The 23,415-nt window shown below is 37.8% G+C and overlaps 1 protein-coding gene across 1 annotated transcript in view; it reads right to left on the bottom strand.

The window, feature by feature from the left end:
* Positions 1 to 712: 712 nt before the first annotated feature.
* NELL2 (neural EGFL like 2) overlaps positions 713 to 23,415 on the bottom strand; it is a 136,712-nt gene continuing 114,009 nt past the window's right edge. Inside the window, exons 16-20 of the mRNA XM_071552355.1 lie at positions 15,003 to 15,143; positions 7,607 to 7,800; positions 6,451 to 6,627; positions 4,135 to 4,359; positions 713 to 1,505 (exon numbers count right to left, since the gene is read on the bottom strand). Of these exons, the coding sequence (XP_071408456.1) occupies positions 1,455 to 1,505; positions 4,135 to 4,359; positions 6,451 to 6,627; positions 7,607 to 7,800; positions 15,003 to 15,143 (788 nt within the window). The 3' untranslated portion in view covers positions 713 to 1,454. The remainder of the gene's footprint in view (positions 1,506 to 4,134; positions 4,360 to 6,450; positions 6,628 to 7,606; positions 7,801 to 15,002; positions 15,144 to 23,415) is intronic.

Here is a 23,415-nt window from a genome sequence, read left to right as displayed (position 1 = left end):
TGCTGAGGAGCAGCAAGGCACTTTGAAAAGAACATGACTGTTAAAGTATATTTAAAGAATACTGTCATCTTGGGTAGTTTCCTTATCTCCTGTTCTGCCTCCACTGTTCATGATGCATTCCTTACAAATTCAACCTTTTCAGGCAATTTGTAAGCATTGCTTTATTCTTTATTTCTCTTTGAGAATAACAGTTTTGGTCACATAGCCTCTTTTATTTATTGCCCTAACAGAATAGTAGTGTGCATCGGGTTTGCATATTGAAGAAATCCCCATGCATTAAGATACTTTACACAAACAATAAAAACAGCTGCAGAGCTTACAGAAGCAAACCAACCCATGGCAGTTGGAGAGAAGAGGAATTTGGAGAAGATGCCCTGTAAATCTGAACAGATGCAAGTCACATGCAAATGGTCTGTGCCGACTCTGGGTGACAATATGCCACTGGCACACAAGGTCTGATCTTTAGGTATGTGAATTTGCTGTTCAATCCACTGTAATGACTCAGATGCATGAAGTTGCTTACATGTGTCTTAACAAAGATAAGACATAATAGGTACAAGGCTATGTTGGGCATAAGCTCCCATATTTAGAGGAGCTAGACAGGTAATACTTCACCTGTATTGTCCAGTTGCCCAGGAATGCTTGTAAAGCAGAAGTAACAACACACATGAAAATAATGTCCTTGAAAAGCAAAGATGGCACAAACAGAAACTTAAGGTAAGAGAAATATTTATTTAAATTTGCACAATAACGAGCTTATACTGAACAAAGTCAATCAAGAAATAATATTAAGTGCAGTAAAACAAGGAAATATTGATGACTTTTCCCATCAGAAAACATTAAGAAGCCATGCCTGTGCATCACGGGTTTTCTTTTTTTTTTCTTTTTTTTTAACAGTAACTTCTATCTTTTTTTTTTTATCAGCGCACATACTGTACATATCACATCTTAGCTGCTGGATTGTTTATTCCTGAAGGCTTCATCCTTTTACTTAAACATCTGCTAAGTTCTGCAGTAAGCAATCAAACACATTTGTGCAGTTCCAAGTATGATTAGGTAAAACTGCTGCATCTGGTCAAGTGTTGGACTCTCAAAGCTTCGAAAGACCCTATACAAGAGCTCATCGTGGATTTTGGATCTTGATATCATTATGTACAGCATTATAACGTATCACTTTACACTAACCTAAACATTCTGCACAAGGATGCCAGACAGACAAATAGCCAGAAGATTTGGGCCTAACCTCATACAAAGGTTTACACATCTGAGCTTGTCTTGCGTCCCAAAAATTTCACTCTGATTCAGGTCACTGAGTTAATCACATATCTGCACTTCAGATAGACAAAACCAACCTAATTTTAGTTTTAATTTTGAACAATTTTTGGTCTAAAGGTCTATTTCTGTGAAGAAAAATTCTTTAACCAGAAACTGCTTGTGAGAAATGGTTGTTGGTGTCACAGTTCCTGAAGGCACTGTGGATCCACTGAGCAACAGACGTGGCCATTCTAAAGGACAGAAAAACAGAGAAGAATTGAAACAATTTGTATTTTGTACAAAACAAGTATATTCAACAAGTTCAGCAGTTTGCAAACACCCATCAGATTTGAACGTAGAGACTTGGATCAGAACCATGACAAGTCATCATTGCCCAAGGGAATAGCCTATTATGATTTCTCTAATTGCTTGGTTTGCTGTAGTCTGTGTCCCAGAGCTACAACAGTTAAACTGAAAGAAGCTGGGATCAGTGGAAGAATGCTCCCAACATAAAGGTATCAGGCATCTGCTCAAGTACATAAAGGTGTTGAACAAGACAGGGCACTTGGGAGTTTTATTCAGATCAGGCAGAAGGGACTCTGGGCTTTATTTAGCCCTGAATGCTTCAATACATCCTGGCTGTAACATCAGCAGAAACTAATCCATAAACTTTTTCCTGATAGTCCAGACATTCTTCTGAGAATATTAGCAATTAAGGGAACAGATTGCCCATGGACATCATTAAAGTACCATGGAAATAATTTTCTGCACCTTTAATACACCTTAAGTTTGATTCTTACAATGCATATAATGCTGAGTATTATTTATCAATTACTCCAAGTATATTCAATTGACTAAATTTACAGGACTGATTAAAAATCAAGGTCTGAATAATTCAAGCATTTACTTTCAACTCCTTCTGTTTCAGGAGGTTACAATCCTACTCTCCACCTTCTTTACTTGTGATTAGAAATGTTCTTGTGGCTAAGTCTGCTTTAGCTGATACCCAGGTTTCTGAATTCTTAAAGGCTTTGTGTAAACCTATTTTGCAATAGCTTGCTTAGAGAGGCTTAGACTGGAGCTTTGACCTTCTGTGCGATGCTCTGCAAGAAAAGAGTGGGCTGACACAGGATGAATGAGAAGGAGCACTATGAACTGGGCACATCATTAACCTGACCTGGAGGGAGCAGGCAGCTTGCATGCAGAACTGCAATATTAAAACATCAGCAATATGAGCAGGTAGTGTACTTCAAAACAAAGACTGTTCTGTAAAGAGAATTGAGTGAGATTGCTTAGGGACAAAGTGGTACATTTTTACTGTTATGCAGATTCACACCTGAGCCATCAAAACTATGGAGTTTGGCAGAGTATTTGTTTTAATCTTAACTATGTTCACAATGAAGCAATGGATTTTATTAGTCTGTTTACGTGCTTGCACTGAATATCAATTAGTCAATGCTTAAGGTTCAGTCTTTGGTTAAGACAAAAGGGCAGATGGTAGCAGCACACAGGTGGCCATCATCAGAACTGATACATGCCTTCTCATTGCCACTGATTAACAGCACAACAAGAACAAATTTTCCATCACTGAATCTCAAAAGTGCTTTAGGAAAGAATCACACACAACTATTTGTTTTACAGATGGGGAAACAGATGCAAAAGGACCTCAACAACATGGCCAAGCAAAAAGTAACTTCTAGAATTGGAGCTGGTGTATACTATCAGCTACAGATGCCAAAAGTACAGGTTTCTGCATGTAAGACTGTTTCAACATCCTTCAGGTGGCAGCTGGCTTCCTGACCATTAGCCATTCTGTCAGATCACAGCATTTTCTTCTCACCACTGACCCATTCTGACATCAAGACAAATGCCAACGCCTACTTGGTGCATACCAGTGCCCTTGAGAAAGGACTATGCCTTGACAGCAGCAGCTGCTATTGCACACAGCATTGCAGCAGGCAAAGTGGAGGAAGGTGATGCAAGACAGCTTCTGCTACCTGATCACACAGAGTTCTCATAGAAGCAGGTGTTGTAGTTAGATTATTTTTATGAGCACCTTTTCAAAGTAATTATACCCCATATTAGAATTTGGGAAGCAACTTCCTTGGGAAGGACATAGAATAAACCCCAAAATCCACTGTGAATTTCAGTAATAGTTAAAGAGCTATGGATGAAGCCTGCTGTCTCTATCCTTGGCTACTGTGGAAACATATTGTTATTCTTCAGTATTGGATAGCAGAACACACAACTCACCTCATGGGCTTACTTTGAATGGAAACATTTATTTTAAGCTCCTTTTGCATCTTTAAAAAGAGATGCTGGAATTCACATATGCCCATAGCCATTAATTTTTCTCAATGAATTCCTTTGACTATAAAACAGTAAATGTTCTAGGCATGCTGATTATATATTAATTTTAAAGCATGAAAGCTATATAACCATATAACTAATCCTTTTATTCTCAAAACAAATATTGTTCTCCATAGCAATTCAATAAGTTCCAGTAACACTATAGGATCACACTGAACAACTTTCTTGTGAGAAGTCTAGGCTTACATAGCCATATTTGCATATTTCCAAGACAGCATGGAGCTTGATCAAACTTGAATATCCTGGTGGAAAAGCAAAGGCCACTACTGCGTCCACAGCACTCTGCAGAATGGGCTATTGTCCTGCTTCTGACCTCCTAGCAATTAAACCATCCTTCTAGCACATGCAAGAGTAAAATTAACTAAGCTGAACAATTTTAATGTCATCTCTGCTGCTTTAAAACATGTGTAGACACCAACTGTTCACTGACTGGACTCAGTGCATTAATAATTATGTGCCACACAACAGTAAGGAAAGAAGCATCTCAAGCTTCATCTTTATACACTTTACCTTGCACTGGCAGAGGGTGCACTCTGTGCCGTGCTTAATCCAAGAAGATCCAGTGAAGCGAATGACATTGGTTTCATCCAGACATGTTTTAGTGATGTCATTGCGAACGGTGTCTGCTTGGCAGGGGTCAGTGACACAGCGTGGGCAGCACTCGTTCTCGGGGAGGACACTGAATTCACAGTCCACCTCCGGGCATGTCAAGGGCCAGCAGTCAACTTCTCCTTGCTGTTTTCAGAGAGAGTGAAATATGATTATCAGCTCTTCTTTTGTTTCATCACCCATTCCTCTGAATCAGCACTATGTTTCCTAGCTGGCTAATTTTTCCCATCTGGTCCTGTTCAGAATTCAGCAGAGAACACTAATACTCACTGACGGTGGGAGACACAGCAGGCCAGATGCCTTTTTTCTGCATGCTATTCAGGAAGTATATTAGCTTTAACTTACTTCAACACTCTCTGCATCAAACTGCAGCTGAAAATTCTTCATACAAGTTATGCAATACATGGTATTGGTCTGTCCTTGTGAGACCCTCCTGCAAGTGACAGAAGCTATAACATGACTGCACTACAAAAGAACTCAGAAATCTCCAGTTTCACAGAGGTCTTACTTCTATTTGGACTGTTGGTTTGCCATAGAAAGCCCTCAAATTTATCTATGCCATGTTTACAAACACGTTGGCTGGATTAAGGGTGTCAAACCCAATGTAACAGGGAACACCAGAGTGAGAGGACCTCTACCAACTTACCATCAATTTAGGATATTATGATCAGAATAACTGGACTTCCAAATGTAATCACACTTTCTGCATGGTGGATTTAGTACAGTCTGGGTAAGAAAAGGTCAAAGCAGAGACTTGTGTTGGGCCAGAATATCCTTAGAGAAGTTCTGTATGCCTGATCACAAATATAAGGACATTTAATTATTCCTAATAGTTACTAGAAGCTGGAATCAGCTCCCCTTCATTCTGGACAAGGGCCAAAGCTGCAGATCTATTGGTCAAAGAGAAGACTTCACAGAATTCATTAATGCACATTTTTTGGGGGTAGCAGGTTGGTCTCTGACCTCCAACTTATTCAGCTATTTTAGCACAGATTGAGTAGTCTGGACTTAAGGGGGACAAAGAGAACAGCTTTTGGCCCTAGGAAATCAGTTTATTCCCACAAACTGTATCTAAGACTTTGAGCCTGAGGAGTTCACTATCTCTAGAGCAGAAGCTGAAAAAAAATTCAGACACTTGTCATAGCTCCAAATTTACTCCTCTGGTTGCAGAAAGTATTGTGAAGTTACTAATTTACAAAATTCTCATCTGGTTAAATTTTCTTCTTTTTGAATTACATGATAGCAAGAATGAAAGCAATCTTTGAATGCAGTCACTGATCTCGATACTTCAAATTGCTTTTTTGCAGTGATGGACAGCACAAGGAGTAGACAATGCACTGTTCACTCCAAAAAGTCCATGACTCCTGAAAGAAAGCAGGCTTTAGCTACTTGAAGTAGGATCTTGAAAAAAAAAAAGAAACATCTATTGAGCTTCTAAACTGTAGGTTGTTTTGTTTCATTTTTAGGACATTTAATGAAGCACAGTGGAATCTATTTCACTGAATTTTAGCAGTGGTAACTGAAAGCACAGTCTACAGAAATTGGTTTCTGGCTGTTATTCATGATACCCTGACAAGCCAAAGCTGCTACATAGACTAGACTTTACATTTGCAGGTCACCTTGATAAAAGCTACTTGTTTTTTCTTGGGATTTTTTTCTGTCACAAAAACTTCCTGAGCAGCATTATGAGGAATAGTTTTTGCTCTGAAATACATGCCCAGAAAAAAGATGACAACTTTTAACAGATGGGTTTTTTCAAATCTCATTTCACTGTTTTGAAAAATGCATAAAGTCTTATAATTTTTCTGTTACTCAAAATGTCTGAATGAATAAACAAGCTTTAGTCTACCAACATCCTTGAAATTATCAACTGTGGTAACAAATACATACTTAGAATTTCCTTACACAGCTTCATCAGTCTCTGAATGACTGAACACATGAATGTTGCTGTGTAGGTGCCATATCCAAATGACCTTCACTCTTTGCTAAAACAATCTTCATGATTAAATAATTTATATTATATGTATTGTGCAAAAATGCATTTTTGACAGGAACTTGACAATACTGACAAAAATCTATGAAAATCAGATTTTGATTATACACATACTCCAGGGGAAATTAAGAGAATGCTAATGCATGAAAATTAAACTATTCACAGATCAGAATATATCATATCCTTTTTCCCTCTGTCTCTGCTGCAGCAATCAGAAGCCTTACCAAACAGCGGCACTGCTGACAGTTCTGTATCCAGGAGTCCCCACTGTTATAGGAAAGCTCCCCGCTCTGATGCAAACATTGACTGCTGAGCCTCGGGTCACACTCAGGGCAGCAAAAGAGGTCAACGGTGGGATTTTGGCAGTCACAGACCATTCGCCGGCACATCACATATCCATTCTGTTTTTAGCAGACAGACATACAAGGATGGCAGAAATTTGCACAACTCCAGCTACACTTGTGCCAAAATTTGATTTTTTTTGTCATTATTCTAAGCCACTAGCAGCCCAAAAGGTTTTCTACTACACAATATCTTTGTTGAAATACAGTTCAAACCAAGTTTGAAATCCCAATACAAACACAGCAACTACCATAAAGTTCTCCTGTTTTCTTATATACATCCTTCATACAACCATTCTTCCTCTAAGGTGGTGAAACCCAAGGGTGTCTTTCCCAAGGGTCAAATTATAATGGGTTGCATAAAGTTTGTCATTCTCATGTGAATGCTACATGAATCTTGTTTAAACTTCCAGATTATAGAGTATCACAGTATCACAGAACACCAGATTGGAAAGGGGTACCAAGGAAGATCAATCCCTCACTTTTGTAATAATGTAATCACATAAGGAAAATGATAGGTGATCTGAAATTCAACCCATATTCATGAAAGTTCAGCTGCTGAAATGCTCAGTGTATTTGGGCTTCATTCTGCTAGAGCATTTAGCTTGGGACCAAAATTCCCACAGCAAAAATTTGAGAAAGTTAAAGTGAATTACTCTGCAGATACAGAACTTCTATTTATAGCCATCTGCTAGAGATACTGATGTCAGTCTCCAACCCCAACATGCATGTAGACACATTTTCTTTACATGAAAATGCTGTCCCTCCCAACCCAGAAAACACAGGCAGCATCTCTGCTAACCAAACAGTACTATCATCCTTCTCCCTGTATCATATAATAAACTTCCCAAAGATGTTCTGTTCGTGCAGGTTGGAGACAGAAGCTCTCCCCAGGACCCTTTCTTTGTAAGATAGGATTTTATTTTTCTGTAGCACCACACACACACCTGAGAAGGCAGAAATTTCACTTGAATAATGATGCTCTTTCCATGATTCCTACCACCACCTTGCAGAAGCTGCTACTTCCATTTGTACTGACCTGGCATGAGCAGACAGAGCATCTGTCATTCTCCAGCACCCAAATCTGACCATTGTGCTTGATTCTGTCTTCATGGATACAGTCTCCTGTGCAGTTCTTGCCATGCGGACATCGACAGTCATACCCACCGTCCAAGTTAAAGCAAACAGTGTCATTGGCACAGCTATGCCTTCCAGTTCCACATTCATCAATGTCTGCAAAAACATGCCATGCAATGCTCTTAGTCCACATTCAATTAACAAAAATGTCCTTATGGCAGTCAATATAAATGATTCTTAGCCACTAAAGCCTTCAGCTGAAAATTAATTTGTCCTTCACCAGAACAGGGAGAAATAACGTACAAGTTCATGAAAAAATATTTTACAAGTCGCACTGGCTTTTAAAACATGTATTTTGAGTTTTTCTAAACATCTGTCTTAAGTGAATGCTATTGAGTAAGGTAGCTAAAATGAAGAAATCACAAGAAAAATGAGAAGAAAAATACTTCTCGGCTCCCTGAATAGCATTAGTTTGCGGCAACCATTCATGAGACAGGTTCAGTGAAACAGGAACAGCTGCAGAATCGTGTTTTCAAAACCTTTCACTGGCTCTGTCTAGCCTATTTGAGTTCACTTGCTGAGAAGTTAATGTGAAAGGTGACGTCTGACCTGTAAGCTCATTTAAGCACACCATGTTTTATGTTGCATCATTTATTAGAATGTGAAAAATAGAATACTTTAATTATTCAAATTGCAGTGACAGCTAGTGTCTAGAATAGAAAATAAAAAAAATCATATCTCCAGTGGAAAAAAAATAGATTACTTCAAAACAATTCTATCTCTAAGAATCCAGAAGTAGCTTTAAAGGCCTACTTCAGGAAGGTACACACAATTATTTTGCAAGAGCCAACTAGCAGCACATACTACCTTCTACTCGAAGAGTCTTTAGTTTTTTTCAGCTGTCCAAATGAAAAAAAAAATTATCAGGGAAAAAAGGCTCAAAAGGGCATTAATTAAACCAATATATGCAATAGAAAATGGAAAACAGAGTAAAGACCAGAACTATGGTGATTGTAAATATCGATACACTGAGTGCAACTCTAAATACAATTTCTCCACAGTATAGACTAAGTTCTTCATTAAAGCTCATTAAAAAGTATTGTTGTCATAATTAACTGTCCAACAGAGGAGTATGAGACAAAATAAGAAATACAGTGGTGCGTGAATTTTTCTCCATCAGCATAAAAACCTAACAAAACACTCAGTTTGGGTTCAACAATGGAAATGAAACCTCCAATTCACCTCAAGCACAATCAGTTTAAAGCAAAATAACTCAATTATCATTTCAATGCCAAGTGTAGCTGCAGTTTAAAAAAAAAGTAAACAACTTGCTAACATGAATATGAATTGGGATGAAAAACAGCAGGAAAATTATTAGAATCCCATTTTGTACAAATAAGCAGGATTGTGGATTTCTTTCAAATACTGTAGGTAATAACAGTGGTACCATCTTAAAAAAACTGCAGAATTACTAGGGTTTATGGAAAGAATGAGGAAAATGTCATTAGAGAAGAACTGAAAAGAAATTAATTGCCCATCTCTAAAAGAACACAATGAGTACTCAAGAGAAGACATGTTGACAGCTTTTTTCCCTCTGTATTGCCTAACACAGAAGACAAGGGACAGTGAATGAAACTGGAAGACAAAAAATTTAAGCCTGATAAAAGGAAATAACTTTTCATACAATGGATATAGAAAATATGACACTTGCTGCCACAGAATGCTAAGAGGCGAAAAAAGCCTGCATAGCCAAAAGCGTATAAAGCTAGCAAGAATATTCAATATGCAGTGCTAACACATTCTGGGAGAGAGATTACATTTCATGCATTAGGGCCTTGGTACATTTATGTATATATCAGGTAATCCAGAATGGGTGAATCATCTCAGATCTCCACACCTTCTACCTCATTACCTTCTGAAGCATCTGGAGGCAGTCACTGATGCAATATGGCAGAGGGTAACTGAGACCATGAACCTAATTCCATGTGGCTGTTTGCATGGACTTGAACAGATCACAGGCACATCAGACAAGGAAACCCACCCAAACAGGCTGTCTAAACCCCAGACTTAAAGGTTTCTAGGAAAGTAGTGAACAGGAATGCTTTGGGTGATGCTGGTCTGGGAAGAGCAGAGGGGTGGAAGAACTGCTCTCTTCATCCTCTGTGTTTTCTCTTATAGCCATACTGAAAGTAATATAATCTGGCAATTTAAAATCAGGATCTCCATATATTCAGTATAACTGCTTTTAAGTTATGCAAGAAAGAGAACAGAAATTAATTCTACTTAAATACAAAGATTTAGATTAACAGCAGGATTTTCTTTATCATCAAAGTAACTTTTAATAAATTACTTTGAGTTAATTTCTTTAGAACACTCTTTTATACAAAGCTTTCACACAGCTTTTGTCATAAAAGAATGTCACTTTTCAACAACCTGACCACTTGACAGAAAGCAGCCATACTTAATAAGTAGACAAAGTTCAGCTGTCTTGTAAATAAGGTGAATTTCCTTGAAACAAAAAATGCTGATCCTATAAACACTAACTGCGTTTGGCAGTTACTTGTAAGTGTATTTCACAATTTTCCTATGATAAAAAAGCTTCTGAGGTTTGTTTTTCAGCACAGTAACAGTAACTGAAAATAATGGAGGTTTCATCATTGACTCTGGTATCAAGTCCAGCTTGGTTTTTTTTCAGTTGTTTGATTCATGAAAATATATGTTCTGGATAGGGCAATTTAAATATCCCTACTCACAGCAGGAGCTATTTACATTTTGATTCTAACCTAATCAGAAACAGCAGTGTGTTTATGATGCAGCAAGAGAAACACCAACTTTTCATGCATGAAACTCTCATTTGCATTATTTATCCACATCAGACTTCAGGCACTATCAACAAAGAGCTTGCACACAAATCATCCATACCAAGCACAACTTTGTTCACTTTCTTATTACTTTAGATTTTAATGGTGAATTATGTTACTGATATGTTGTTTACAGCCACAACCAGTTATGGACAAGGTACACTGGCTCCTGCATCTTCTATGTCTGAAAAGGGAAGATGGTAGAATTACAGGTTGTACATGTCCAGTATATCTAGCCACAGAGGCATTTTATTATTGCTCACATATTGTTTAAAAACAAAACCAAAACAAAACCAAAAACAACAGCCAAAAACCCCAAACAAAAACCGAACCAACCAACCAACCAAAAAAATCATCACAAACCACACACCATAGAAAGCTCCAAACAAATAATTCCCTTCAGGCTATTTATAACATATTTCGTAGGAACCAAGTAGCTTGCATGCTATGACACTAGAACACTAAGTCTTAAAAAGACTTGGAAGTTTGCCTCAATAAAAACCCAGAAATCAAGTGTAACTTATTATTTAGTGTTAAATTGAGGATGAGTTACTAAGAGTTCCTGCTGAAGAGTAGTGATTCTTTGTTTCCTGTCTCAAGTGCTACCCATAACAAAGCTTCTGTTAAACCTAAGTGTCAGACTCCAAACTGACAGCGGTTTTTCAACTACAAGAAATTACATGTACTAGTTAAAATACTGGATGCAGTGTGAGATAAACTGAGACATCCTGACGGCCAGCAATTCCTCTGCCTTCCAGATCCAGAGACACGGATGCTGGAGTGATCGTTTTGGACTTTGCTCATTCATTAAGGCTGGGTAGCATCCTGAGGATTGTAATATGCCTCCATCCCTCATTATCCTGGATTGTGGAACATAGTGTTCAAGTAGAGACTCAGCCTCTGTGTTGTCAGGCAAGCTGCTCTGTCACACAGAAAAGGAAGAGATTCTAATTCTGGAAGCCTGATGGCAGAAGGAAAACATGAGATATTTCAGAACAGACAACCCAAACTGTGAGTTCGCATAGCAATAAAACCTTACAACCAGAAAAGATCCTTATACAATGCTTTCCAATCCTTTCATTTGCACCTGTCTCATTTAAAGAATGTGGTACCTCTTGAGAGTGAAGGTATGTTGACCTCATAATTCTATATGAACAACAGCTGGTACCTGACAGATACTCTTGGTAAGTCCTAAGAGGCTGTCTTAATTAGGTGAGTTATTTTTTGGGTGTGGATGCATGCAAAATGTCCAACAACTCCTGAGGTATAAACTGCACTAATCTGGTACAAACCAATACAGTTTCCCTCTTCAAGTGATTTTGGAAGCTTTTAGACATTGCAAAGGACAAATTGAAAGGAATCAGGATGTTACACAGAACTGCAGGGCAAACATTAAAGGGACCTGAACTTTCTTATTTTAGGATTTTGCCCTCAGTTGTTCCAGATTTCTTACTGCAATAAAGCCTGAGGATACGTCTACTCCCTTTGGCAAGCTCCCTTTAAGAAATGGTATGAGAGACAACCTCCAGAGCACCAATAAGACTGTTTAAACAAACTATAAAGAAAAGCTGTCGGTGGCAAAGAGGAAGATACCAGTTAATATATCATGCTGAATGCTGTATTTACATATATATAATATTTAAGACATCCCAAAGCCATACAGTTCTCAAGAACTATATGGCTGATATTTCACTTTTCTGGAAATACAATCCTATTTCCAAGGGAAAAACAGCAAGTGCTGGTGAGAGGTTGAAGCCCTACAGCTGCATTTCCAATAATTTCTCTAGATAATTGTTATAGACACCATAGGTCTATCTAGGAATATAATGTGAATCTCTAGGTCTTCCATTGCCTGTAGGTACAATAAAACAGGATTATGATTTTCTGCGTTCAAGTGCATTAGTCAAAATACTCAATATTGTCAGTTGTGCCAAAGAAGACGCAGTAGCCAGGGTGAATATATGTATAAACGGGTAATTCAGCAACTATTATTTTATTATCAAGCACCTCTAGCCAGGAATATTTAGTATGATGTCATAAAGAGATTTTTCCAGCAAAACAGGACACAAAAAGATCCAGATTTGAGGCATACAGTGTAGAACAATCAAGGAAGAAAATATTTGAATCCACACTTGCTTGACTTTTACAGGTTTCCTCCACTAGAAGAGGGAACTTTCTTCAAAGCAACTAAAACTTACAAAAGATGAGTCAAAGTCAAGCCTGTTATGCACTCTGTATAAAACACTACTTTGATGTAGTTTGCACTGTTCCTTCTACAGCTATGCAAGCTGAAGCACTTGCATAAGCCAGAAAGTTCCAGAGATTGCTAGTTCTGGACACAGTTGAAGGTGAGAATTGGAGGACTGAGATCTGAAATTTGAGATTAGTGTAGACTGAAAGCTGCTGCCCCATTAAAGTGACTATTTAAAAGACCATCCACCAACAACTCGGTCTAATTACATCCACCTAGGGGTTACTGAAGAAATCCACTTTCTTTTGTCTTTAAACACACCAGGGAAATCTCTTACAGAGAAAAGACCTGACAGCAGAGAAGATGAATGCTTCTGCACTACTGTATTGTGCTATTGCAAGTTCAATTTACTACACTACAATGGATTTTAGTCTGTCTTTTCATACCCTTTCTGGTTTTATTTTTATCTGAGACAACATATCACAAGCTTCGATCCAACAAAAAGTGATGTAATGAAATATCTAACCTTCTTCTCAACCAAGGCCAGGCTGGATGGGGCCCTGAGCAACCTGGTCTAGTGGAAGGTGTCCCTGCCCACAGCAGGAAGGTTGGAAAAAAGTCACTTCCAACCCAGACCATTCTGTGATTCTACGATCTCAAGTTGCTAAGCATTCCAAGATTTGGAGCCACAATCAATCAAACTGAAAGTGTTCCACTGTTAGTGACTGGGGTTATAAGCAATGAAGATAGTTTCCTGGCATTTGTGATTTAATTCTAATTACTTGTTATCCTCCATGTATGTTTAATAAAGACCTGCTGGCGCTTTGTAGAAAAGGTCAAAGCGTTCTAATAATTGCTACTTCTGTATACATGGAGCAATCCCCATATTTCTTTTCCCTTGGCTTTTCATTTGCTTAGAAATTGAGCTTTAATTGTTACTTGTTTGCTCACATCTTAACATAGCCATTTTGTATCATGTATATCTCTTGAGACAGAATGTGCCAAACCACTATCTTCAACCCTCGAGACAAGTGTTATATTGACACTTTATATTGACACTGAAGATAAAACTTGGGATATTGAGAATATTTCAATAAATGCCTGACTGGAGTATTTATTACCTGTGCCAGGAGTGACAGAAGTGCAATGTTATAATCAGAGGGATCACAACTTATTTTTTGCACCTTCCTGTCCTAACACCTGGACAGCTAACACTGACATTTAGTTAGTCCTTGACAAAGAAAGCTCGACTTATGAAAGCAGTGGTTGACTCAGTTGCTGATTCCTCCTGGGAATACAGGCTTTCAGCTGTGGTGAAAATGTGTAGAAATAAAGTATTGATGATAGGTATACTGAAAAGGTCGTTCTCGCTCCTGGAGAACTGCCTGTGTGTCTGCCTTAGTGAAATTAATTCAATTGCCTCCCTTTGGGATGGATGCAGCCCACCAATGTGAGTTTAAACAGCAATAAGAAAGATTACGCTGCGAGCACTGAATATTTCAGCACTCAGACAGAAAGGAGAAAGGGTCATAATTTTGCCCTAAGTAATCCATGGCAAAACCAGACTGGTTTGTTCTGTTATTTAAGAGCAGCAGCATGAAATATCTTAGGAGCTGAGTAACATTCTATACTAAGAGATCTGCATCTGAAAACAACTATGTTTTTATTAGCCCACTGTTCTCTCAAATATCATTCATAAACAAAGAAAACCTTCCCATCACCTTATCCTCCCATCACTCTCTTGTCCCCTACATCTTGTCCCAGTCCTAACTCCAATTAACTTTCCAGTTTGTAATGTAGTTCTCAAATTGCAGCTTTCTAGAGGCAGTTAGCCCTTGCACAGGAAAAGCACCACAGAAATAAACAAGGTGTAGGTAAGGGTCTCAGGGATGCAGAATCATTTTTTGCAACAGGAAATACTTTAATCACAGACTATTTCATCATACAAGGAGCAAAGTGGAGGAACCGAGGTCTGGATTGAGGCCCATTTTTACAAACAAAGAATCTGACAGATAAACAGATTACTGTGGAGTGACAGATTACAGTGCACTCTATCAGCCCATGGGAAATCACTTATGCAAGGGACACATACAGAAGCAGATGCAGAGCCAGAGAAACTGCATTTTAATCACCATTTCTAACTTAACATATTATTTTAATGAATTACAGAAATGGCCACTAATGCTCCACTTTACAGGAATAGTCATACTTAACATTCTTTTGCCTTTGCTGCTGATGCTTATTTAGATTACAGTTGTTTGGGTCAAGGTTTAACTTTCACTGTAATGTGTTTTTTTGACACTGACCTTCACAGGATTCTCCACTTGGTGAAAACATCCCATTGTCATGGTAGCCATCTCTGCATTCACAGTGGTACCAACCAGGCAGGTTAATGCAGTTAGCGCGGCTGTCGCACTGAACGAAGCCATCTGAGCATTCATCAATGTCTGTTTATTAAGAACAACAAAATAGAAGAAAAGTCACACAGAGGAAGTTGTTATATTCATATGATGAAAGAACAGTGGTATTTATGGGTTTCATTACTGACACTTGAATTTGGAGAATTACTTGCAGTGAAATTTTGAACTGTTTCCATAAAAGGACTTGGCTAATGGTTTTGGGCCTAAGAGCAGTGGAGGTTCTGCTAATCTCAGTCTACTGTTGACATATTAACTCCTGTTGTCACAATACAACAGGTAATCTGACATCTGTGTCATGAAGAAAGGACTTAGGTTCTAGTTCAGATAACAAGATGATAACCCTTTGAGTAGTGCAGTCTGCCTGATAAAGATTTTTTTCTAGGTATATATCAAAACATAAATATGTTCTTGGTGACACCAATTTTAGTTACCAGGGCTTCCCTATCTTGACTTATACCAGCACCTATGACTCTCAACATAACTGACTGCAGTCTTCCCTCCAACCACCAAAGAAAACATCTGGGTTGCCAAACAAAAGTTTAAACCATGAAGACTAAATACAACACATTCTCCTTCTCCTCAAAATTCCTTTGGGATGTGTGTATCAACTTCCACTGACTAGACTTTACAATAACAATTTATCATAGAATGGATTTTTTTGATGCACTCACTAGATCCAAAATCCACCAAAACATGTTCTAAAGATACCTGAACTGAGCAAAGATGCAGAGAACTTTGTGACATGTTCATTTCCCGTGCCTTCAGGTACACAGTAAGCCATACTAAAGAACAAGTGTCAGAGTATTAGTGCTGTTAAAAGTTACAGAATACCAGGAGTATGGAGTCAAACAGGAATAAAAGTGAGTTGTTCCCTATCAGACTCATTGCCTTATCACTGTGTTTTATACCAGAAGTAGCATACCTACTTGAGCATTAAGCTGACTGAGAAGTGCCTACAGAACTGGCACAAATGGAGACACAACATGTGCAAACTGCCTTCAAAAACAAAAAGCTCTAATCTCTTTCCACCATGAGTGTGAACAATAAACCCTCTATGTACTGGTCACTCTGGACAAAGCAAGGATTCAACTTTTACAGAAACCTTTAAGAACTAAAGTAATAAATTAAGACCCAAACTCAAAGTACCTCAGCAGCTGATCTAATATCCTCTGGGATGCAGATATGAATGAGAGGTGTGATATGACCACTGAGATGTATGTGAAATATGTCAAAATTCTGTCCACAGTCTCTGTTACCTCCCATTTATGCCATCCATTATTTTCAAAGGAGAAAGTGTAAACTCACTAAGCAAATAAATTGTGAGCTGCAATAAGGTAACAAATCTCTTTTCTGAGAATAATAATGTGCATATAAAGACATACTCTAGTTTTTTATGAAAACTATTCAAACACAAACTTTAAAAACCCCAAGACTTCCTTATCCATCACAAACGCATTGTTCTACATTTGAAGACAATAAAATTATTAGTATGGGGGGAACACCTGCATAAACTACAAGGTATAGCACAGTCACCCATGTTTGTTTTTGAGTTGTGTTTTTCTTATTACATGAGGTTGTGCTCTGGGTATTTTAATTACATGCCAAATAACATTTCTTTGGAATTACTGTACAACTGTATAATGAGTGCATGGGTTTTTAAAAGACCTACAGACACTTGAGAAAATTTCATTATAAATTTTCATGATGATATTTATGTTTGATTTATTATCATCAGTCTCTCTCTAACCAGGCATGCCTGATGTACTCTATCAGTATTTATGATTATGAAAATGACCAGTACACTGCTGGAATATAGAAGCAAGCATATAATTTGCTGTTTTGTGCACCACAAATTAAGTCATAATTGGTCTATTGCTTTAAAACAGAATTTTCAACTCCACTACAAATTCCAAGATAATCATCTAAGTAGTCCTCTTCCAGGACTGAGAAATGCCAAACCTTCACAATCTTCCACTGCTCATGCATTTCTTTCTAAATCAGTATAAACTGTGGCCTTTTTCTTGTGAGCAGCCAGAAGCCAGTGGGACCCCAGAGGTGTTTAAGAGATCGGAGGAAGATCAATGAAAATTATGTTACAGTAGTGACAAAAGGTTGGCTTGCAGTCTGTGTCTTATCTACTGCTATGTGCTCACAAATCCACAGATTACTTAAGAAAAAGGAAAGGAAAAGAAGAAACGACTGCAATCTAGAAGTTCCCTTAGCAATGGGGAACATGCTGCCTGGCAGAACAGAAGATCACCTCTTCGGTACAAGACCACTGGTTGGGGCTGGCCAAAGCTACAGGCCCCAGAGAACCAACGAAGCATGTAAACTCAGAGACCAAAAGAGAAGAGTTGCTATTAAGACTTGATATTAATCTGCATACTGGCTATTTAATAACATGCATTGAGACACTGAATAGCATACATTTTTATTTTGGGAGAGTGGAATGTATTCATTGTTGATGAGCTGGAGAAAATAGTGTTATTTAGGTCAAAGTAATAAATATGAATTAAAGAAAGCTGTGTTCCTCTCTTCAGAACAAGTTATTTGTGAATCTGTAAGCCTTCTAACTGTATGTGCAGTATCACAGGCACAAGCAGAATGCATTCTGATGAACTCACTGATAATTCAGGAAAAACAAGCTGTGAATGTCACATCAATATTGGTAAACTGACAACAAAAGCAGCTTTTCTGTATTTATTTGCAAACTAGTTGCCAAATCCACATCACAAGAAATATTACTTAGGATGAAATGCTTTAACAGATGTCAATAAACAAATATATTCCTCTGTTTTTGTTATAGCTGCATTCAAAGTTGAGTGAAGTTAAGTAAGAAAGCCTACGTTCATAAGCATGTATGGAAGCACACTGCAGGTCTTGAAGAAATGTCTTATTCCCCACAGATTGTTTGCCATTGCATCAGAACCACTGCTCTGTCAATGCTAAATAACTCATTACTCCTCACAGGATTTTGCAGCAAAACAAAAGAAATCCAAAACAATTCTCCTCAACACTAACTTTTTAGGCAAACGATATCTTAAACATATGCCAGTGAGTTTCTGAATATAGATGTTCCTTATGCACACAATTTAGTTCTAATTCTTACAGCTAATGCTGGTCATAAATTCTAGTAAAGATGTGCTCTGTAATGTGACAAAATATGACTGCCGCAACTCTGTTAAACTAGAAAATGCAGCAGAAATGTGTCTTGCAGCGGCAAAGCATTTATTTATGGAAAATTTTCTTGACTTCTGTATAAAAGGATTTCTATTTTCAAATCGGCATAGCATGGCTCAGGAAGTGTTGCAAAAGTATCTACAACTGAAATTATCTTATTAGTTTGGGAAAAGCAGACAGAAATAATTTTCCTCTGTTCTTTGGTGAAACCTTCTATGATGAATCATCTTGCAGCTGCTCAGTCAGAGGTGTGAGCTGACAAGAGAAGAAAAACTGATTGAAGATTTGCTTGGCCAGTGGCTATGATCTATCAGTGAGCTATATTGAACATTAACAGCACTAATGAAGTCCTATTTGATGCTGTACTAGAAAGGCACGAAAAATGAAATACTACTCTGTAGCAGAAAGTTACTGAAAGGGTTTATATTTTCACTTATGAAAAAGTAAACAAAATGTTGAAGTAGAGGAAAAGGAAGTATGTTTATCTTCCAATAGCAGGTGATGACATTTTTAAGCAGAACAAAACTGACACCTTATTCTGAGTATGCAAGTTCTGGTCTTTAACTGGCCATAAAGAGGGATGGAAAAGTGAGGGGAGAAAAATAAAAATAAACTAATAATAAAAAAGTAAAACACCCCCATCTTCCACAGAAAGTAAAATGAAATCTTATACTTTGTGTGATGGACCAGAGCAAATGGTTTCATCCTGGTCCTGCTTCAGCTTATGGCAGAACTCCCATTGACTGTCATGGAGGTAGTGCTTTTCTCTATTTTTTATCTCTCTTTTCAAATAAAGAGCACAATTGCACATATCCAATCTGCTACACTGCTGATGCAAGTGTCCAGGTTTGTAACAGAAGCACTGGAAGCAATCTTCATCTCAAACTGGAGAGTAGCTATGCAGCTGTACCACAGCATCTCAGCACCACCTGCTCTGGCTGTGTTTCCACCCTATGACATTTGCACAGAAGATAAGTGATTTTGGCTCTTGAAATACTGTGGCTGGGGAACACACGCACCTGTGAGACTGGTGAGCCCACACAGGACCAGGAACACATGAATTCTCTTTACCCTATGTAATTCACATACACACTCATGGCAATACTGTACATACAGGACTGCCACAAAACAGAGTAACTGATTATTACATACTTATGCTGCACATGATTCAATTTCCAAATACTCAGGTTTTCTCCTGTGCATTTGCCTTAGACATAAGTCACCCTGCTAATTCCCATATTTTATTACCCATTTTTCAACTCCAAAATGACTTTTTTTTTGCTGAGGTCCACCTATAACAAACACAGTCAGAGGCGTTTTGAAAGTAAGAACTACATGTGCCTAGCTCCCCTTAACATGACAAAATCTTGCTCTCTCATATTACTTTCTTTATACCTCAGAATCACTCATTTCCTGAATTATGGCAACAGGTTTAGCTGCTTATACTTGCTTCTCTTGTGAACACTGAGAAAACTCTCTTCCCTGAAGAGTAAAATAAGATCATTAGCAAATTAGCCACTGGTACAGTAAGAAAAAAGGAAAACTAGCTGTCTGATGAATATTATTAGAGAATTTCTGCACAGTAAGACTTTTGAAGATTGAAAGTGGTATAAAATTGCCAATTTGAAAGATAGCAGAGCTCTTTTATCCAGCAATAGGACCAAGCTCTCTAATGTGGTCAAGCTGCACTCAACAAAGAACCCTGGTGTGGGGGAAGGGGTAAAGTTTCTACCATTATAGATCACTCATCAAGACTCGTATATTAATCACCAAATCCTCCTTTTAGAAAAGCCTGCATGCCATCATCAAGCACAAACTTAGAGACACAGCACAAATGTAGTCCAAAAATCCTTTTCATAAACTGCTTTAACCAGGCCGATACAACTCAAAGTCCTTGCTGGTGAAGAAGTCAATACCACAGATTGGTAGCTGTGAATACCTAGAATTTAGTTATCTTCACACTGGAAGTTTTTCTGTGACAGTATAATACATGGCACTTAGCTAGGACTGCCAATTAATAGAGACTCCTAATTGCAATAATCTGTCCCAGTGCTAATTGGGTTTTATCACCGGATATAGTTATAAAGATTAATGAGCAATCAACATCTTCCATAATGTTCATTCACTACTGACTCAGGCTAAATTTGAGATCTCACTTCAAAGCCAACAGCCTTGCAGACTAATGCTATTGTCCAGAGCCACCCACATCCCAGCCCCATAGACAGTACAAACAAAGAGAAAACAACTGAAAGAAAAATAATTTCAGAAAAATATCACTTAAGAAGTGGTTTAGGAGACTATTAAGCTGTTTAAAAAAATAAATCTTCAATGTTTTTTTTTATGTGTACATTTGGAGCAGTTAGACTCTGATATGTCTTTACACATGTCAATACATTTTCAAGGATATTATGTCTGACTTGGATATAAAAGACCATGTTTCAATTATTCAGACTTACACTCAGTTAACAGAATACACAGTAGGATTAAGACGATGGCTGGGTTATGTAATTTTAGTAAATATGTATGCAAGGAGGAAAAGGCCTTATTCAGTAGGACAAAATGAAAGCTCACTGTACTGCACAAAGTATTTGCTATGATAACTCAGTTTTCTGGACTAGCTTTGAAAAGAGTTCATTATCTCTACTGCAAGTTCTAGAGTCACATTTCCTGCATTTAGTAACTGAAAAGTTGTTGTGTTGGTTCTCTTTTGACAACAAATTTCTAATACAATGATACTTCAAAAGACTCTGATGTTCAATCAGAACTTTGATATGAGATCCTATGCACAAAACATGACCCAATGGAGAACTACAAGTGCTTGAAACTAGTTCAATATACTGGAGCTATCTTGTTAAAACAAAATACCAGCTTTTGGGATTTCCATCTCACTACATTCTCACATACCACATGCACATAAATATAATACAGAGAAATAAAAATTCCAAGAACATAGAAGCTGAGAATTGCTGACACAATCCAGAAAAACAAAGTAGTTTGGAATGTTTTAAATCTATTTTGTAAAGTTTGATCATCTCCTTTTTGCTAACACTGCTGCTGACTACAAAAGGAACTTTCTTCCTTGGTCAATATTTTGATTTTGTTTATAATATCACACTGATTTCTTCAGCTTCCAGTAACTCTTTTAAGATATGATATCATACTGTGAGTACTAGGACATGCTTTTCTACTGTATGGGTTCTTGCTTCAAAGTCCTCATTAAACCACAGAATATGCTTGATTTTAACTGCAATTTAATCCCAACACTTTATTCAGTTACAAGTTTAAATCATGAAGGGCAAGATTGCAGCTGGCCTGTGCAGCACAGCAAAGAGAGGAGTCACCCATGATTTTATCCTACCATGAGAAAAAGAACTTTCTCTACACATCACTAGAAACATCAGCAATCTCAGATACAGCAATCAGAGAAGTGCAAAGACTATGGCACTTTCTCTTTCTGCTCCCCTGGATAATGCATTAGACTCATCTTGGGAAAAAAAATGCATTTTCAATGCCTTTGGAGTTGCTGCTTCTTGACATCTCCCAGATCTAGTAGAACTTCTGGCTAAGTCACCCTGAAACTATAATCTGGCTCAAGGCCATGAAACTACAGCTGAAGTTATAAATGTCATGTTAAAAATTACTTCAACAGGTTGAGTCAGTGACAAGTTCTTCACCAAAAATTTCCAATTGTTATGTTGCAGGAAAAAAAGCTATTGTCATAAAGGGGCTTTTCTTTCTTTTTTTTTTTTTTTAATCCAAGCACGACCATGATTGCATTTTTTAAAGTACCTTGTCCATGAAAAACTAATTTAGTTATATTAATGAAAAGGAAGCAAAATGTGATTGAGGATGTAATATGGAATTACAGTTCATTAATTCTTCAAGTATGCAATTTTCCAGCCTCCTGATCCCCCATTGATTTCTGCACACCCCCATAGGTCCTGCTAAATGCCAGCAAAAAGAAATTCAATCGTGTTAGTATTTCATGTGTGGCAGTGGCAGCACCAAAATTAGATAGAAATGTTGTGAAAGGGAATTTTCCACTGACTGTTCACCATGCAGCTAACAATTCTTTGTTGTCAAAAATTGATCAATCACAGACCCCACCAATAACAAACTACAACAACCTCTCATTATACACTCAATATCATCAAAGGAATTGGTATTCATAACAATTGAAATACACAACACCTAATTATCCATGATGGACTAGGTGCATCCATGAACACTGTAAAACAAAAATAATATATTTTTCAGCCATATTGTGTGACACCAATTATGCCAATCCTCATTAGAAAGACTAATTGAGAGGTGTTGGGTTCCTATTTATAGTTGTTGACAAAGAGGTGGTTTTGTTTCACTTAGTTCATCATTATCAGTACAGTATCTCAACTCTAACACGCGCTTCTGTTTCCTCATTAGCCCTATCTTGAAAAAGAAAAGTCCTTATTTTCTTCAAGATAGCAAAAGCATTTGCATACCTTGAAATACACTGACATACCTCCTAGCATCCAAAGTTATGAGCTACATTGGCACACTAAAAATGGGACTTGCACACTAGTGCTAGCTGCTAAAGATGGGTAAGAGTAGCTGAGTTCTGAACAAAAGAGAAGTAATTTGCCTGAAAAGAGAAGAGCTGGTTTGGCCAGATGTTATCACTTTTCCAGTGGGTGTGAAGAAAGACTTCACTTGCACAGTACTGATGAAAGTTCTTGGGTTTCCTCAAGTGAGGAGTCAAGTCGGCCATAACCATGAATTATGATGTTTGTACATATGAACGAATGATGCAACCAGCACATTCTCAGCTTCGTTTGGGTTCAGCTTTGCAAAGGTTGTTTCAGATCAGCTCTGTTAAGAATTACAGTAAATTTCCAAGTATTTAGTTCCAAGGCAATTCAGGGAAAACAAACAAAAGAGCGCATAGAGCAACTCAAACAATGTTTCAGCTAAGAACTGTTTTGACATCCTGATTTGATCTTGGTCTCCTGCTACAGTCCTCTACCCTTTGGTCAGGGTATTGCACATACCATACATGTGCTAAAGTTTAAAACATTCTTACCTACATTTTCTTTCTTTCCAGTGGCTTTTTACCATGACCCTTAGTCCATAGACCAGTGAT

This window comes from Pithys albifrons, chromosome 3, assembly GCF_047495875.1.
Source record: "Pithys albifrons albifrons isolate INPA30051 chromosome 3, PitAlb_v1, whole genome shotgun sequence".
NCBI lineage: Eukaryota > Metazoa > Chordata > Aves > Passeriformes > Thamnophilidae > Pithys > Pithys albifrons.
This window is presented reverse-complemented; position numbering and strand designations above follow the sequence as displayed.